The sequence below is a fragment of the Lolium perenne genome, chromosome 1, assembly GCF_019359855.2.
Source record: "Lolium perenne isolate Kyuss_39 chromosome 1, Kyuss_2.0, whole genome shotgun sequence".
NCBI classification, from domain to species: Eukaryota; Viridiplantae; Streptophyta; class Magnoliopsida; order Poales; family Poaceae; genus Lolium; species Lolium perenne.
In genome coordinates this window covers 20,455,641-20,468,672 of record NC_067244.2, presented here as the reverse complement: position 1 = coordinate 20,468,672, position 13,032 = coordinate 20,455,641, and the positions used below count along the sequence as shown (strand labels likewise).

The following is a 13,032-nucleotide window of genomic DNA, read 5'->3' as shown; positions in this document are numbered from 1 at the left end:
AGGCAGAGGAGGAGCGGGCGGCCCACGCAGCGTTCGACGTGGATCAGAAACACTACCGGGAGGCGGCAGCCGTAGAGGAGTCGGACGACGACAACCTCGACTGGAGCGGGCATGACCCAGAAGAGAAAGCGTCGAAGCGGAGGGCTTTAGTCGCGTCCTTCGAGACGCTGAAGAAGGCCGAGGACAACGCCAACGAGGTTCTGCGGTAACGGCTACTGGAGGACGCGGCGGCCCACCGAGCTCCGACGGCGGCGCAGAAGCGAAGGGGGGAGGGAGACAACGATAGGGCCGGGTTGTCAACCGCCCCGAGAGGCGACAAGTAGGCAGGACCTAGCCTATTCATTTTAGTAGTTGTTTCTTTTTATTTTTCATTTATTTCATATGTAGATTATGTTTTCAATTGATGAATGATTTTTTTTTTGGAAAAATAATATACGTCGGTCTGCTGGGCAAAACGAACGCACGGAAAAAAAAATTATTTTCATATTCGCGGGTAGAAGGAAACGAACACGTGCGCCGTCCAAATCAGTATCTCCAAATCCCAAACTCTCCACTGCCATTCCCGACGCGTCGCCTCTCTGCTCCATCTCAGTACCTCAACGATGTCCGGCGTCCGCCTACGCCGCCGCCGCCGCCGCTCCTCCCTCACCTCCACCTAGCTCCTGCCCACCCTGCCTTCTCCTCCGCTTCCGCGGCTCCACTTCCTCCACGAATCGGCCTCCTCCACTCGACCACGATGTCCCGCCTCCACCTCCTCCTCCTCCGTCGCAGCTCCTTCTCCACCTCCACCTTGCCGGACTCACGCTCCTGGTGTCCCGGCGCCGCCTTTGACGCGGCCACGGAGCGCGTCCGCGCCGGGACGCTCAGCCCGGAAGAAGCACATAACCTGCTCGACGAATTGCTGCGGCACGCCACCCCCGTCCCCGAGTGCTCCCTGCGCGACTTCCTTGTTTCGCTCGCCCGTGCTCCGGACCACGACAACCGCAGAAGCGGCCCCGCCCTCGCCATAGCTCTCTTCAACCGCGTGTGCCGAGAAGATGCCGGCGCACGGCTGGCGCAGCCCACAGTCTGCACTTACAACATCATCATGGACTGCTGCTGCCGCGCACGTCGGCCCGACCTAGGCCTTGCCTTGTTCGGCCGTCTCCTCAGAACAGGCCTCAAGACAAACCAGATCACCGCCAACACCTTCCTCAAGTGCCTCTGCTCCGCAAAACGGACAGATGAGGCCGTGGACCTACTGCTTCATAGGATGTCCGAGCTTGGCTCCGTGTGCGATGCCTTCTCATATTCCATTGTTCTGAAGAGCTTATGCGACAATAGCATGAGCCTGCGGGCGCTCGACCTGCTCCACACAGTGGCCAAGGGAGGTACCCGTTCGCTCAATGTGGTGGTGTATAACACAGTCATCAGCGGCCTCTTTAAGGAAGGCCTAGTAAGCAAGGCATGCAAGCTATTCCATGAAATGATGCAGCAAGGGTTTGCGCCTGATGTGATGGCATACAACTCAGTTATTCATGCATTGTGCAAGGCCAGAGCAATGGACAAGGCGGAGCTAGTCATTCGCCAGATGGTTCACAATGGTGTTCAACCGAATAATGTGACGTACAATTGCATGATCCATGGGTACTTCACATCAGGGCAGTGGAAAGAGGCAGCTAAAATGTTCAAACAAATGACAAAGCGAGGTCTGATACCAGATATCTTTACTTGCAACTCGTTCATGACTTCCCTTTGCAAACATGGAAAAAGCAAAGAAGCTGCAGAAATTTTTGATTCCATGACAACCAAGGGACACAAACCGGATATCATCTCGTACACTATTTTGCTTCATGGATATGCCAGTGAAGGGAGCTTTGTTGATATGATGGGACACAAACCCTGGTCGCCCTCCGACCCGTCCCTCGACCCGGCCCGCGTCGCCCGCCTCCTCGCCCGCGTCCGCGCCGCCATCTCCCGCGTCGAGGCCTCCCGCCTCTACCGCCGCTTCCTCCTCCCGAACACCCCGCTCCGCCGCCGGCTCGCCCAGCTCGCGCCCGCCCGCCTCTCCCTCCTCGGCGTCGGCAGCTTCGAGTCCTCCCCCGCCGCGCGCCTCCAGCTCGCGCTCGCCGCCCTCCTCCGCCGCGACCTCCTCCCGGGGTCCGCCACGGCCGACCTCTTCGACCCCGTCCTCTCCGCCGTCGAGTGCGCCGCCGCCGCGGCCCTCGGCTTCGCCGTCCCGAGCCTCGACGACGGCGGCCGCTGCCGCGTGGCGGAGCCCACGCTCTTCTACATGCCCCACTGCGAGGCCTCGCTCTACGACGCGCTCCTCGACGCCAACTGGGCCCAGCTCCGCCGCGTCTGCGTGCTCGGCAACAGCTTCCGGCGCTACGCCCTCCAGGCGGAGGAGAACCGCTCGGGCCCCGCCGCCAAGGCCAAGCTCGTGCTCCAGGCGGAGCAGCTCGCGTGGGAGGAGCGCGTCGACGAGGCCGGGGATGTGGATGAGGGCGACGGGTTCGCACGTGCGTTCAACGAGACGAGCTGGCATTTCTTCGAGGTGGACGACCATGTCGACCAGAGGAAGGAGATAAGTCCCGAAGCTTTGTCTTTCCAGAAATTGTCACTGTGATTCTGTGAATTGTATTGTACCTGATTGCACAAGCATTCAGAGATTCAGAGCTGAACATCTTAGCAAAGTTTAACCCTGTAATTCAGTGAGCTGTATTACTCGATTGGAGATGCATTCAAAGATTCAGAGTTGGACACTTACAAAAATGTATCACTGTAATTCATGAATTGTACAACTTAATTGGAGATGCATTCTAAGATTTAGCACTGTAATTCAGTGAATTGTATTACTCGATTGGGGATGCGTTCAAATATTCAGAGTTGGATATCTTAACAAAATGTATCACTTTAAGTATATGAGATTGGAGTACTTGATTGGAGATGCATTCAAAGATTCAGAGTTGTGTAATATGGATGGCGCTCTATTATTTCCTTCTGTAATATGGATGTCAAGTTTGATGTGACTTGTGTATGTGTTGGTTTAACAGAGGAGGAGCTCCAAGGGAGGCCGCGCAAACTTGGTCAGCTCCAAGAATGTTTTCGTCCTGATGGACTGCATGCTTCCACTTTGTTTGGTGTTTTTGGGCGGCATGAGATGATATTTGCTTTAGAGATGGATTTTTTATTTTGTTGATTGGGCAGATAGCATACATTCTCTATGCATCATGAGTCAGGTGGCATGTGTTTTTTTTTCTTTTCCTTTTGGTCTAATTGCGGCGCTATTTTAAATCATCATCCATTTGACGTTAGCTTAGTATAGTAATAACAATGTGGAGTTAGAGCATCCCCACTCGTTGGCGTTCCCCACGCCCAAATCCGGCGAAATTTTCGTCCGGATTGGATGAAGATTTGGCGTGGGGAGCGCCGAAGTTCCAGCCGTCCCCCCGGCAGGAAACCCCCAACCTCGACCATTTGACATATTTCAAACAAATTCAACATAAAATTTAACAAGTTGGGCAAACAAGAGGACGAAAATTGCTGAAACAAATTCGGCGATAACAGTACAATGTTTAACAAGTGCTGAAACAAATGAAGCACACAAATTTCACAATTTTTCAAACAAATTAAGACAGACTAGTTGGCGTCGGCGTTGGCGTTGCCTCGGAGCCTCCATATGTGCTCCACCAGATCATCTTGCAAAGCGGTGGTGCATTGTAGAGTCTCGAATCTCCTGGCGCATAGCAATGAAGGCGGCCCATGATGGAGGCACCTGGTGATTAGGCTGTGCAAGAGGACCCTCTCTCTCATATGGTGCTTGTTGCTCAGCCAGAGGAACCGGATGCTTTCGCTCATCTTCAATAATCATGTTGTGTAGGCACACACAGCAGTTCATCACCTCCCACATCTGATCTTTGGACCAAGTCATAGCGGGGAACCGGACGACAGCAAATCTCTGCTGTAGGACACCAAATGCTCGCTCGACGTCTTTTCGGCAAGCTTCTTGTTTCTTGACAAACTCGCAAAGTTTGGGGGTGCTAGGGTTGGAGATCGTCTTCACAAATGTTGCCCACTTTGGATAGATACCGTCTGCAAGGTAGTATCCTTTGTTGTAGTGCCGACCATTGATCACATAGTCCACCGGGGGAGCATGACCCTCAACAAGCTTGGAAAAGACCGGGGAGCAGTTTAGGACGTTGATGTCATTGTTGGATCCAGGCATACCAAAGAAAGAGTGCCAAATCCAAAGATCATGGGTAGCCACTGCTTCAAGTATCACAGTGCAGCCTTTTTTGTGACCCTTGTACATTCCTCGCCACGCAAACGGACAGTTCTTCCATTGCCAATGCATGCGATCAATGCTTCCAAGCATCCCTGGAAAACCTCTAGCTTCATTTGTTGCAAGGATCCTCTGAGTGTCTTCGACAGTGGGTGATCTCAAGTAATAGTCCCCGAACACTGCTATGACGGCCCTGCAGAACCGGTAGAAACAATCAAGGGCGGTGGACTCGGCCATCCGAAGATAGTCATCTGCAGTATCACCGGGAGCTCCATACGCCAGCATCCTGATAGCCACTGTGCACTTCTGCAGTGACGAAAATCCAACCAAACCAGTGCAATCCGCCTTGCATCTGAAGTAGGGATCAAAGTGGCGGATGGCATACACAATTTACAGAAATAGCTTTCTGCTCATCCTGAAACGACGCCGGAAAACACTCTCACCGTGCAACGGATTGTCGGCGAAGTAGTCGGCGTACAACATGCAGTAGCCCTCCAGTCGCTGTCTCGGCTTGCACTTCTGGCGACCTCGTGCCGACCCACCACGCCGACGAGTTGCCAGTCCGGCGTACATGCTTGCCAAGCAACCAAGGATCATCATGTGCTCGTCGTCTTGGGCGGCTGCTGCCATCTCTTCTTGCATAAGCTCGACGAACATCTGCTCCTCCTCTTCGTCCGAGTCCATGGCCGGCGAGGCAAATGGACGAACACCTGACGGGCGTGGTCGAGGCAACCCGAGCCGCGAACGACGACGAGCAAGCAGGTCGGAAAACAGGCCGGCGGAAGAGCAGCCAGATAGGCCGTCGTCCAAACACGGCGGAATATAGGCAGGTGGGGAAGGAGTGGCGGCGCAATCTGGGCAACAAGCCGGCGGGGTGGTGCCGGCGGCGAGAGAGATACGAGGGGTGGGGGAGATTTTGAGCGACGTGGCGGTGGGGTTCGTGCGTCGAGTCACCGACAGATCGGGCCCTTCCCCGCTTTTCACTCGTCCGGAGTCCCCGAGAGCTCCCCGGGGGGCCGGGGGGGGGGGGGGGCGTGGGATCGCCGGATGAATTTAGGCCCAAATCCGGACGAAAACGAGGAACCGGGGGCGCGACTGGGCCGAATTTCGCCGTCCGGATGGAAAAAACGCTCGCCGGGGGCCTCCTCGGGGGGACGAGTGGAGATGCTCTTATACTCAGTTTCAGAAATGGTAACTGAATAAGCAACCTAGATATTTGCTACTAGCTGCAGTCATGCTGAACTAGGGTTACAGGACGGCGCGACTGGACCCAACAAACCCCACCAGATTCTGCCAACGGTCTCGGGCCTACCGAGCTTGCACCGTTCCCCTCCTCCCGCTACAGTAGAGGTAGGCGATTTCTGAAACCCCCTTCTGCTTCCACCTCGCCGCCGGCGATTCGTGTGATTCCCCATCCTCCGGCGGCCGCCTCGGCGGCGGGAGGATGGGGAATCGCCGGATCCCGGCGTGTACATAGTGTAGGTAGCAGTAGGTTGCTAGCCGGCGGCGCTGGGGAGTTGGTGGCGTGGCCGGAGTGGCTTTTGCAGGCGGTGGTCCTCTCCTTCGCGGTCGGTGCTCCGGTGGAGGCCAGCGGCGGATCTGCCGTCTTTGCTTCGCTCGCGTCTCGTCGGAGGCGTGGTGCGTCTCGTCCCCGTGCCGGGGGCCGTGTGGTGGAGGCTCCGGCTTTTGAAGATCTTGAAGGTTCGGGTGGTGTTGAACAAGATGGCGGCGGCGTCTGTCGCGCAGGGTGGAGGTGCTTGCGCACCGAGGAGCGTCGACTTCCGCGTCGTGAAGGGGATCCTCCCAGTCCAAGCGTTCGGAGGAGTTGCGGCGGGTTTCGCCGGCGTGGCGGCTTGCTCGATGAGGACGACGAAGCCAGAGCTCAGAGGGGTGTCTTTGTAATTTTTCAGTTTTCTGAGCTTGTCTGTAAGACTCTTGTTTAATGCATTCTGGTCCTTCTTCGCAAAAAAAAAAAAAAAAAGCTGCAGTCATGCTGAATGCGATATCAAATGCTGAATGCGAGATTAGTTTCAGGAAAAGAGTACTCCGTGAGGTTGGATTTCTGAGTATTTCCAGGCCATGCTAACTCATTCTCATACAGAACTAATATTCTGTCTTTATTAGACACAAAAGTGTTGAACTAGTGAGCTCTTTTCCTCTCCACCTGGCGGCCACACTAAGGTTTAGACTAAATGTGGATACGCAATTCACTCGTCGAATTCACACATAGAAAGAAGGTCCCGATCATCGTCGCTGCTCGCCCCGTCGCTGTCGTAGTATATGCAGTCCTCTTGCAGCGCACTCATGCGCTCCGCATAGTGATCGCTTCTCTGGATGATGTCCTCGTTCCGATGCAGCTGCCGAACCTGCGTCCCGCCGCGCGCCGCCGCTTCGAACTTCTTGTCACGGCCGTGGAACTCCGTCGACGCCGGGTGCACAATGTTGCCCCCTTTGCTGTCGCAGTACAGGCACCGGACCAGAGAGGCTCTCGGCGGAGGTATGCCCACCGGGACGCACAGCGGCGCTTGCTCGTCCTCGACATCGTCGTAGTTGCGGCACTCGGCGAAGAACAGCACCGGCTCGCCGCCGAAGCTTGTCGTCGCCAGGAAGTTCATGTGGGAGCGGTCGTATCTGTATGGGAGTAGATGGGTGCTGGTGTCGGTGCTGGGGATTTCGTTGGGGCCGGAGACGTCCTCGTTCACGCCGCAGATGGCGTGAAGCTCGTACGCCGTGCTGCCCTGCGCCGCCGCGTATTGCTCTAACGCGGCATTCACCTTCGCCACGATCCTCGCCTCGTTGGCCCTGAACTGCCTCCTCCGGTCCCTTATGATGGCCCAGTACAGCTTGGTCGCCGGTTCGGGAACGACCTGCTCCGGCGGCGGTGCCGGAGACAGCAGCTCGGCGAGCCTGAGGATGTCTTCCGGGGACTCCAGCGGCTGCTGCAATACCAAGGCGTCGAGAAACGCCGCCTGCGCACGAGGAGGCGCACGTTTGATGCCACGTTATTAGGGGCCCGTGTTATTATTTGCGCGCGCAGGAAAGGAAAGGAAAGCCTCGTTGACCAAAATCGATCCGTTCGGCTCGACGGAGACCTCAATCAACCAATCAAAAAACTGATTAAAAAAGACTCTTTTCTCGCACGCACGCGCGCACGTCCAGATCGATCGATGCGTGGATTTAGCAAATCAGGTACGTGCGTGCACCATTTATCTCAAGGAAACAAAGGGAAACAATTGCCTAGACCGATTAGCAACTCACGTGCACCGGCCGGCCGAAAGCCAGTACCCAGTATTCCTCTTGTTTCAAAGCACGACGGATTGATGGATACGAAAAAAAGAGGTATGCATATAAGAGCATCCAAATATATATACATGGAGAAAAGGTCACATCATCATGAGCAGAAACCCCCACGTACGGATCGATCAATGGGATTGGTGGATATATATTACCTGATGGATCTCCCTCTTCGCGCGCGCCGGGAATCGGATAAACCATGAACTCCGCTAGTTGATCCAGCGCGCCGACGACATAGTGTCCTCTCTTCTCTCCTCTAAGTCGTCACACACGACGCACGCGTTGGCTACACCCCTCGCTATATTTATAGACTAGAGCAGCGGGTACTTTTCGTTCAAACCTCACAAATGGGCGCCACTTTTTTTGTTTTTGCCGCCACTATTTTCATCATCTCATTTGGAACGAATGGACCGCCTGGATGAAAAACACACCACGGATCGATGACATGGCTGGCCCACCTAGAGAAAACAAAACGAAACGCCCTGTAATTAATTACGGGATCCTTGACTTATTTGATGCATGGCCTCGTTCCACTATTAACGCTTTGGGAAACACTCCCGCAGATTATGCTTGTCTCCATCATGGTGTGTTTGCCGAATGGAACCGGATTTACAGCACGGAATTTATTACTAGGAGAATAAGATGGGAAGATGATTATTGTTCCCGTTACCTTCCCTGGTACTACACGATGAGAATTACGGGAACAAAACAATATCAACAAACAGGGCTCATATAGCAATAAATACGACAATTTATTGGCACGCGTGGGGCCTGTCCTCCCTCTAAACCGCTCCTCCACCTCCTATCCATTAATTTTGCTACGTGAAAACTGTTTCGTCTAAAAAAAAAGAACAAATGCATCGCGAACAAAGAGGATAAATTGGAGATTAAAAATTGTGCGGTCATGTAAATTCGTGGGCCTACTCCATCTCTTCGCATGACCTAATTAATTGCCACCTTAAACAAGGTCGTTACGGAATTTTTGGAGAGAGAGCTAATTGGACTAATTAAAGGCTATATATATACTACTACCTGGCCAATCTTCGCTTACCAGGCCAGATTTTAATTCGGAGGATTTGTTGCCTATTTAATGAGAATAATTTGGTATTCGGAGGCAGCTGTATCTATCTATTGGTCTGTAATGGAGTAATGAGGAGAGTTAAGAACTATTTACCCCTACTAAATCGTGGAGTAGTTACCGGGTGAAAAACTAGGAGTCCGGCTGTGTGCTCTGAGGGGAGTTAAATTGGTGAAATACCAGGAAGGATAACCACGATCTCCTTAATCCTAGCGGGCTGAATTTTTACGCCGTTTACATAGCAACCGAGGGAGCAAACGGAAGGAAGTACCTAATTAAAAACCAGGGACTTTCCGCAACTCTAAAGTCGCAGTTCATGTATACCAAATTATTCTTCTCTATTTGAGGGAAATGTACATGTTTATCCCTTCAATTCGCATACATAGAGATAACATCACTGTAAAATTAGTACACCTGCTAGTATTTCGTGGGTGTTAAAGCAGACATATTTCTATAAATTCTTTGAAGAACGGGTACTCCCTCCTTTCACAATAGTCAAAGTCAAACTTTGTACCTTTTTAGTAAATATTTAGGAAAAAATCGAAAATCTATAATATAAAACATATTTGCATCTTCTTGACATGCATGGCTACGATGGTTTGAGAATTGGTCAAAAGAATCCCACTAATTATGAATTTTCTGTTGTGTAGTTATTATCTCAGATTCCATGGAACCAGTTGCAGCGGCATTCCTGGGTGGAGGCCGTGGCCGGAGACAGGCGAGACGAATCCGGCGAGATCGGCACAACAAGTATCAGCGGCGGCTTGGTTGCCTACTGCGGCATGGCCAGCCACCATATCGTGGCTTTGGACTTGGGTACAACAAAAGTTGTGAACCGGACAAAAAGACACATGTATTTGCATTCCAAAAAATGGCATCTAATAGTCACAAATTCTCGGGTGATTCCTCGTATAAATATAGCATTTCTTCTTTGAAACATCAATGTCAACACATGAGTGAGGCATTGCTTTTCATTTTCCCCAAACGAGAGGACTACATCTATTTCAAAGTTAAACCTCGTACATAGCTCTACCAACACTCGAGATAAATAATGAAGATCAGTTGAAGATGACCGCAGCATTGAACCTTCATCTTACTAGTACCTCACCAACTACAACATTACTTGAAGAAGTTAACAAATAAAGCATCTTCTGTTCCGTCAGCCATTCGGACCATGCCTCCCTCACTACCTCCTAGACAGCTCCATCTCCGCCGATGTCCATCTCCACTAGAGGGCGCGCCACGGCAGCCTGCTGCTCTCTATATTGCTGCACCGTCACAAGCAGATGCCACTGGTCGAAGATGATCGGCTCATCCGTCCATCATCTGCACGACAACATACCAAAAAGGGTTCAACACACAAACACCATAAAATTCAGATCTAGAGTTGTGACTTTGATAAGAGCATCTCCACTCGTGACCGCCATACGGTGTCCCGCGCCTGACCGTATGGGGTGCCGGCACATAACCCCTAAATAGGAGGGCACCGTTGGCCAGCCGCAACCCCTAAACCCCCCCCCCCCCCCCCCCCCTCCTCCCGCCAATTCGAAAGTTAAAAAACACAGGCTAGTCAGATTTACTAATTCCTCTCCTCTGCACGTGGGCATCTCCATATAGCCATGCCTCTCCTCTCCTCTCCATAACCCGTGACTAAGTCGGTCGCACGCGCCAGCCGCACGCGATGGTTCCACCCCTCTCCCTATTCATAAACTAGAAGCCACGGGTTCGTTTTTGTTCGAATTTTTGGTATTTGGCACCACTTATTTTTCATCCCCTCCTAGTACTGATTGTCTTGCCGCCGGTGACACTCAATTTCATCATGAGAGAAATAAATACAGACTGGACCGGACAATTAACCCTCCTCTAAACTAGGAACTGCCTTAATTGGGAGGCTATGATTTGGGATACAATATTCTTTCTATTTTATTTTACCTGGGTGGTTGTTAAAGACGCATGAAATCAGGAGCCTAGGATGGATCTCACATGCTTTGTTTCCTCTGTCCCAAGGCATACACCCCGGAGAAAAGGAGATGCCTTATATTGGCTGGTTTATTTGCCGCTATTTTCGGTTTCTCTGACCCTCAGTTTCAGGAGAAGCAAAACAAATCACGGAAGCGGACAATTAATCGCCTCTCAAACTAACAACAGCATTAATTGGAAGGCCGTCATTTGTGACACATAACTCTTTTATTATTTTACCTCATTGTTCTGGGCGCATCGATGGATCTAACATGCATGCTTTGTTTCCTGTGATACACGGCAGCCAAAGGGAGATGCCTTATCTTTCTATTTTTTATTTCGTATGATATGCCATATTTTTTCTACTCCTCCCCTGTTGCCTATTATAAAAAGTTTTAAATTACCATTCCAAAACGTCTTATATTAGGGAACAGAGAGGAAGTATAATTGATGGCCGATGCATGTACCGTACACAATTTTGTTCATGGGGAAACACCTGGAGTGCATCAAGGACCATGTCTGCCACCTTAAGTAAGAAACACCAGGCATCCAACACAAATTAACTTGAAACACCGTCAAGAACTTGTATTTCAATTAAAATTTTGTATCAATACAACTCATGGGCCATGACAAGTCTGTCTTGCCAAAGCACAGAATAAACATATCTACATGTAGCTTATAAACCTAAAGTGGAGCCAACGCACCAGGTCCACGACATCAATAAGCTAGCTCATGTCTCTAGGAAACAAACATCCAACGGCAAAACTAAAAGATGCTCGAGCCCAGCATTTGACCTAACCAACTACAAGAAATATCATAGAAGAAAGCATGTCGGCCAGGCGGTTCCAACGTACAGCACCACTTCGCACCTTCACAAGCGGCACGCCAACCTGCTGCTCCATCGCCTACACAAGCCACCGGTTTAACAAGGACACCTCCTTCGTCACCTGCATGACAACGGACCAGAGAAAGTAACACCTGAACATAAGGCAACTGGACATGCATAAGAAAAGATGGCAGACTGAAATAGCAGGAAAGTGGAAACCTAGCCAAGAACGACAAGCAAAAGCTATAACATGTACATATAATTTTATAGCCACATCGATGGTACATGTCAGAGCAACCATCTACATGAAAATGCCCATATCTAAAAGGAAAACCATATGCAACTAAACAATCATATGGTACATTCAAAAGGAGCCCATGCTTAAGCAAAGATGGCAACTGGACATGTAATGAAACAGCAGGATGGTAACACTAGTTCTAGGCTTCTACCTAAGAGCGAAGCCTGATGCTTTTCATAAATTCATCTCTTCCAAGGTACAAACAGATAGTTCTAATAGATCACATCGACTCCATAGTTTCTCCTAACAGTGGAAGCCTAATACTTGGTAAAGTAAGAAACTAAACTCAACTGGGATTGCTGCCGCTGTCAAGTATTTAGTGGAAATATCCCATCCACACCTACATGATATCAATTTTAGGTTTCCTTTCCTCGAACAACTCGACGTCTGTTCAAGCACCCAAAGGATATGCAGTATGCTTCTGCTGCATAAAAAAGCAACAAGGCACAAGTAGCAAACATATCATCCAAGTTGCATAAAGGTGGGACCCAACAGCCAGCACATAGTATATTAGTTAAAATAACAAGGGAATTGCATAAAGGAAGCGGAGGAACTATTTCAGGGAAACTGTAGCCACTTGAAGAGCTGATGTGACCACACGGTCACCAAATGCTAACATCGGGATCGGGAGCCCCTCCAGGCATACCACCACCCATTCCCCGAGGCATACCACCACCCATTCCCCGAGGCATACCACCACCCATTCCTCCAACGAAGCTAGCCATTCCACCCAGCGTGCCTCATGAGAAGCCCCTGGAAGATGCGTCTCTAGATGAGCGGCTCGACAATTGCTTCTTCTTGGCATTCTTATAATTAGGTTGTTGAAAGCACATGACATGAATTCAGATCTGGCCATGAAAAACGGTACACCTAGAATGCTCCTAACAGGAGTGGGAATTTTGACACGAAAAAGTGAGAGAGTTTCTGTCTTGCCCCCCACTTTGAGGCTGTTATTCTGCCTTTGTCTTGCTCTAAGCTACCTGACTTCCTTCCTTTGTTCTTCCATTCTACTTTGTCGGATTCTGATCATCAGTTCTTATCGATCTCATTTTAAGGACAAATCCTGATGTTGGTAAAATATACGTGTTGGATATCGAGGCTGAGATCAAGTTGGCTTTTGACTCCTTCTTCTGCTTGGACTGACATCTCCCTGGATTTCTTTGAGGGTCTTCCCAAATCATGGGGCAAAGAAGTCATATTGTTGGTGGTTCACTAAATATTCTCATTTCATTCCCCTTGCTCACCCTTATACAGTACAATCAGTCTCTCATGCTTTCATGGATAATGTTTTTAAGTGGAATGGATTGCCAAAG

General features: G+C 50.7%; 1 protein-coding gene and 1 long non-coding RNA gene across 2 annotated transcripts; one reads left to right on the top strand and one right to left on the bottom strand.

The window, feature by feature from the left end:
* The first annotated feature begins 537 nt into the window (after positions 1–537).
* LOC127343691 (uncharacterized) lies at positions 538–2,902 on the top strand. Its single transcript, XM_051369880.2, has one exon. The coding sequence runs from the start codon at positions 737–739 to the stop codon at positions 2,606–2,608; it is 1,872 nt and encodes a 623-aa protein (XP_051225840.1). The 5' UTR covers positions 538–736; the 3' UTR covers positions 2,609–2,902.
* An 8,252-nt stretch (positions 2,903–11,154) lies between these two features.
* On the bottom strand, positions 11,155–12,622 carry LOC127343687 (uncharacterized). Its single transcript, XR_007877449.2, has 2 exons — positions 12,011–12,622; positions 11,155–11,542 (listed from the first exon to the last, which is right to left on the bottom strand). It is a non-coding gene; the product is annotated as an uncharacterized lncRNA (long non-coding RNA).
* Positions 12,623–13,032: the final 410 nt, after the last annotated feature.

Coding starts and splice junctions, on each gene's coding strand:
- LOC127343691 (XM_051369880.2), top strand. CDS start 737: ATGTCCCGCCTCCACCTCCTCCTCCTCCGTCGCAGCTCCTTCTCCACC.